The sequence below is a fragment of the Vigna radiata genome, chromosome 7 (assembly GCF_000741045.1).
Source record: "Vigna radiata var. radiata cultivar VC1973A chromosome 7, Vradiata_ver6, whole genome shotgun sequence".
Classification (NCBI taxonomy): domain Eukaryota; kingdom Viridiplantae; phylum Streptophyta; class Magnoliopsida; order Fabales; family Fabaceae; genus Vigna; species Vigna radiata.
In genome coordinates this window covers 53,141,639-53,147,533 of record NC_028357.1, presented here as the reverse complement: position 1 = coordinate 53,147,533, position 5,895 = coordinate 53,141,639, and the positions used below count along the sequence as shown (strand labels likewise).

Genomic DNA, 5,895 nt, shown 5'->3' with positions numbered 1-5,895 from the left:
AACGTTTAAAGCACGCATATGTTTGATGTATAAATAATAATAGATAAAACTGATGAACCAGCATGGCCTCTCACACTTTTCCACTGTCATGTTCCTTCTCAACTCAACAACACAACACAAGCTACAACATATAGGCTTCCATTTGTCGCCAATTTGTAGTTCTGTACAAGACCCTAATGCAAAAATAGTTCATTCTTATTCTATTCTCTTAATATGTATGTATATGATGATGAACCATCCTCTCTTTACAAAAAGAGGAGTAGTAATACACACATATATATGTATATATATAATACATACAGGTTGCTGAACATGCAAGCATCCTCCGCTATATTCATTTTGTTTTATCTTTCGGACTTTTTCCTTAAGTCCATTACACTTAATAACTTTCAAACCAACCCAAATCTATAATATTATCTATTGTCTGTGTGAGTGATGTTCTTGTATTCTTTGCTATTTTTGTCCTTTTATGCATCGAAAGCCTTGAAAGTATCGTTGAAAGTATCTTGTTCAGCAAAAATATCGAGCAGAGACAAGGCCTATAAACAAAAAATGGGGCAGGGTTTGATCAGTGTTATCTTTTCTTCCAAAGGGTATCGATATTCAGTAAGATAAAGATAAAGATAAAAAGAAAATACCTCAGGCACGTTCAGCTCAAGACGAAACTTGGGACCATCATAGTGGTGAAGGATTGGTCTGAATGAGTCCTCCTCTAGTGGTTCACATGTTTTCCTTGTGATCACTCTCACCTGTAATCATCATTTATGAACATTATTCAATCACACAGACCCAATTGTGTAAGAACACCGAGCTATAATCATTGGTCTGACTAATTATAACTTTTGTTACCTGAGCAGGGAAACGAGATTCACCGGGGCATTTCTTATCCTCCCAAGCCGTTGGATCAATGTTTGTTCCTCCAAAACCTGCAGCCTGAACAAATCCCACCACGTGTTATGACTCATAAACTCAGAATTCCTCAAAATATGAAGCTATTAAATGTTAATCTAATGGCCAGATCTTAATTTAATGCAAATTGGGCTCCAGAAGAAGGTGTCAATTGAGATTAAAAAGATGTTGAATTGGTAAGTTAACACACCTCAAAGATTCCATGGAGTTGGTGAGTGGAATAGTTGTAAAGGAAAAGGGGCAACCCTGGAGTAATGGCCCGAACAGAATCTCTGTATCGTGGTGGCAGACCTAAAAGAACAAAAATTTTCAGATAAAACGAACTTAATAGCATCAATCATATGTCAAAGAATACATGGTCCTCACTTTAACAGCTACCGGAATAAACTTTTTTTTTTTTTTTCACAAAAATGATTCATCGACAACATTTATTTACTAAGGTGTTAAAAAGAGAAAAAGGGGTGGGATCAATTTCTCGGCATAATGACAATTTATCAGTTCAATGATTCAATTCCAGAGACAATACAAAATCTGAAATACGTAACATCACATACAGCATAAAACTGCATAATCGAGTAACAAGAGAAGGAAAGAGAAGACCAGAACATACCGAAGAGTTGCCTCTTGAGATTTTCAGCCATGGTGTCATTGTTGCAAACGAAGATGTAGCCTCCAATGGTTTCATTCCTAGGAAGAGACTCCGACGGTGGCAGTGTTTTGAATCTCTTGTCGGCAGCAGCCTTGGAATCCTTGCCGTTATCATTGTTGCCGGGGCTGTTGTTACTGTCGTGTTTCTTGTTGGGGTTGTTGTTTTTCTTGGAAGATTTGGGAGGGTGAAGAAGGTCATCTTCGGCCTTACCCTTGTGTCCCTTAGGATTGATATTGAGGTTAATGTTGGTGTTAAGATTGGAAAAGGCAGGTTTGGAGTAAATTCCCTTGTTGAAGCCTCCATTGAGACCCACCCCAGCATCCAGACCAACACCCAGAATGTTGTTATTGTTGTGGTTGAGGTTGAGGTTGTTGTTGTTGTAAGTCATGGCAAGAAAAGATCCGTTCATGTTATCCTTGAAATCAGAAGCAGACTCCTTTGACTTGAAAGAGTTGATCTCACCACCCACTTTGATGTCAAAATTAATCCTTTCATCACGCCTCTTGGACACGTAGCTGTTGCTCCAAATCGAATCATTCAGAGAGAGGTTTGCGAAATTGGATGTCTGCAAACGCAGCTGGTCACTGAATTGCCAAAAAGACTGATTATTCTCCATGATTTGCTGCAAAAAACGAATTCAAAGGTAGCTATTTTGTGTGACAAAAATGTTGTACTGATTGGGTAAGAGGAAACAGGAAGAAATGGTTGGAATGAAAAAATTTTGTGATGCGATGACTGGTGTTGGCATAAATAAGATGGAAGAAGATGAAAAAGGTTAATGAGATGAAATGAAACTTCGTGGAAAGTTACGGGGTTGCGTGTGTAATTGTCGAATGTGAAAGGAAAATTGTCTTTTTTTTTCATTTAATTTAAATTAGGTGGGGGTGGTATTTGTGAGTGATGAGTGATGATGATGCCAAAACGCGTACACGTGACAAGGTGGAAGTTGGTTTTGATTTTCTAGAAGGTGTTAGAGTCGTGTTTACTTTAGTTTGAGTTCACACCAAGAAATTGTTTTACTAGTAAGAAAATGATGTTATGTAAAATTGTCATGAAATAAAGAGAAAAATTAAATACGTTATTATCTCATTGGATAAAATAAAAAAGATATAAAAATTAGTTTTAGTATTGTAGTGTTGTTATTTATTTATTTTATAAAGTTGATCGAAGTTCCTTAAGAGCTAAGAGATGGGAGTGAGAGAAGAAGAATGTGGTGTGTGTATGAATTTGTGGTCCGTGACGGTTTATGGCACGTTCAATGGATCTTTTATGGGACACCTGTCTTTTGCTGCCTCTTTTCAATTACCATTTCAGCCCTTCAACTCATACTAACTTCCTTGTTTCATTTAATGATGGAATAATAATAATTCTTCATTTTTAGTAAATCCAAAGTCATACTTTTTATATATAATTAAAACACGTTTTTTCATCATAAATATTTATTTAATTCATAAGAACAAATACTTTCATGTTTACTTTTAATGTAATGTTTTCACAAATTTTTATGGGGCGGATTAATTGTTTTTTTTTAAAGTATTCATCTTTTAGTTAAAAAAATTTAATGTCATTCTTAACGTTTCCTTCTTTTTTTATAAGTTGTAATGCAAAAAGTGATAATGTTTTTTTATCAGTTTCCTGTGGACATCTTTGGGCACATTGACTGAGTTAATTAATGTCAGTTTTGTAATTGAAAATGAAAACAAAGTAAGCTCGTGTTAATTATTCATAGTAAAACTTTACTTTTTCAATCTTAAAAAAAATAGATTTTCACTTTTTGCTCAAAAAAAAAATGCTTTTATGGAAAACATAGCTAATAATATTTATGGTATACTTAAAGTTTTGTGGGGTGTGAATTTAAGCATTGGAGAGATGAGAACGGCACTTATGAAAAATTCATGGGCTGGATAAAAAAAACAACAATATTTAGACAAACTTATGAAAAATTCATGGACTGGATAAAAAAAACAACAATATTTAGACAACATGTTTTTGACAACATTTAAATATTGATTATGTGTCAATTTGAGATAAAAATTACTCTACAATCAATAATAATAATCATAAACATTATTGTGGAATAATTTTTGACCAATCACAGATTGATACGTAATCAATGTTCAAATATTGTCAAAAAAAATGTTGTCTAAATATCATTATTCTATTTCATATGAAAACTTTATTAATGTGATTAGTTCATGGTACACCTGGAGCAAATATTAGTACAACAATACTCATTGCTAATTTTAAAAGTAAATTTACATTAAACCAATGAAATTATACAACTAATCCTTAGAATATTAAAAAAAAATATATATTACATTGCATAGTTTCTTGAGTTCTGAAAATTTATTCAAATTAGTCTATTGATCTTACAAATATATACGAAGTTACGAATTAAATCGATCGATATTCAATCCTTTTGAGAACTAATTAAATAATTCCACTTTTTTTATTCATACAACAATGCACGTATTCTTCAGTTAGTTTAGTCAGATTTTCTGATATATAATTTTATAAATTTAAGAACCATTTAGAAAGATTTTTTTTTTTCTTTTATCAGCGAACCATTTAGAAAGATGATTTGCTATATTGATGTTTATCCTGAATCTAAATTTAGCCTTGAGTTCATTTACCATTCTGTAAATTTAAAAAATGTTAATATAAATTTAGTTTCCGATTTTTAAAAAGTAAACTATTTTAACATAGTGTTAATGTACCACCTAACTGTTAAAAACATAAATAGTAACATGCATTAAAATGCATTGTTAAACTCTGTGCAGATAAATAATCGTCAGTATTATCACTTATAGCTGTATAATTTCTTAATTAGTAGTTAAATGCCACATTAACATAGACTAAAAATTACTTAATTTTACAGTTTTAAATGATCAAAATTATAATTAAACATGTATTGAAACAAAAGGAGGATTTAAGTTAAATTTAAAAAGCATTATTTCCTATATCTATACAGAAATATATATTTTAAATCTAACACGACAGCCACATTTGTTTTGTAGTGGATTGAGGTGAAAATTTCTATTGTATGCTTGCTTCATATATGGACACTTACTTTATAAAGTTTTACATGTAATATTGATATATCTTGTTTTAGAGTAAGGATAATTTTTAAATTAAAGTTATCAGTTTTTTTTTTTTAAATATATTTTGACACACATAAATTTATTATATTTATTTGGCATTATTTTACTTTTTTTTAATATTTTTTTAAATACAATTTTTTTTATGAATATTTTATCTGTTATATAATGTTTTAGACGCTTGCTTCGTCCAACTCTTCCTTCCTCCCATATCTTCGTAAATTTCATGTTCTATTTTACCTTTTTTTTTTAGTGTAATTGTTTATTATAGTTTCATTATTTTTAAGTTAATTTTAAAATGTTTTTCTTTTTTACTATTTTTTCATCTTAGAATGTTTTTAATCTTATCACGGAATGTTCATGGTGCTGATGTTGCTTCTTCATCAGGTCAAGAGAAGTTCCATCTCGTTAAACTTCAATTTTCCTTTTCCTATTTGTTTTCTTCTTTCTTAACTCATCTAAGCTTTGTCGTCATCATCATGTTTATTTTTGGATTGATGGTTTCGTTATAATATCATTATATTAAAGTTTATATTTTAAATATATAAAGATGGAGAAAAAATAGTTACTTTTTCTTTATAAATTCAATGAAATATCATTTTTAATATATTAAAAAGAATTATAATAATAAAATTGAATAAATAACAAAATTTAAACTAATAATAATAAAAATTTAACATATATATATATATATATATATATATATAGATAGATAGATAGATACATGAGAAACTACTTAATAAACTACTTAATAGACTATAAATACATTAATGATTTAAAGAAAAATAAGATAAAGACAACGATAAGCATTAAAACAATAAATATCTACATATCCTTAACAAAAAAAAAAATCAAATATATTCATACTTATACCTATACTCAGTTTATATATGAATTTCCAGTTAATCCCTCAAATTTAGCTAATTATATTTTGTAAACTTTCACTGTACGCATTATCTTTACAAAACCCAAATTAAGATAACATTTATTTACTTTTTATAAGATTTAATCTATAGTGTTTTTGTGATAATTACTTTTAATTCAAGAGAGAAAAAATATACTAGGAAACATGACAAACATGAACACATTTATCGGTGTGAAGTAAATAAATAATTTTTCTTAATTTAACGAGTTAAATAATAAATGATGAACTGACAGTATGATTATTGTTGGCATAAGAGTTTACATGTGTTGAGAAGTTAGTATATATAGTAAGCATTGAAGTTAGATTGAGACCAA

General features: G+C 29.7%; 1 protein-coding gene across 1 annotated transcript; it reads right to left on the bottom strand.

Moving 5' to 3' along the window:
- Positions 1 to 2,389, bottom strand: LOC106769234 (B2 protein). Its single transcript, XM_014654763.2, has 5 exons — positions 1,520 to 2,389; positions 1,100 to 1,200; positions 850 to 933; positions 639 to 749; positions 1 to 539 (listed from the first exon to the last, which is right to left on the bottom strand). Exons 1-5 carry the CDS (start codon positions 2,172 to 2,174, stop codon positions 468 to 470), a joined length of 1,023 nt encoding a protein of 340 aa, XP_014510249.1. The 5' UTR covers positions 2,175 to 2,389; the 3' UTR covers positions 1 to 467.
- Between the last annotated feature and the right edge of the window lie 3,506 nt (positions 2,390 to 5,895).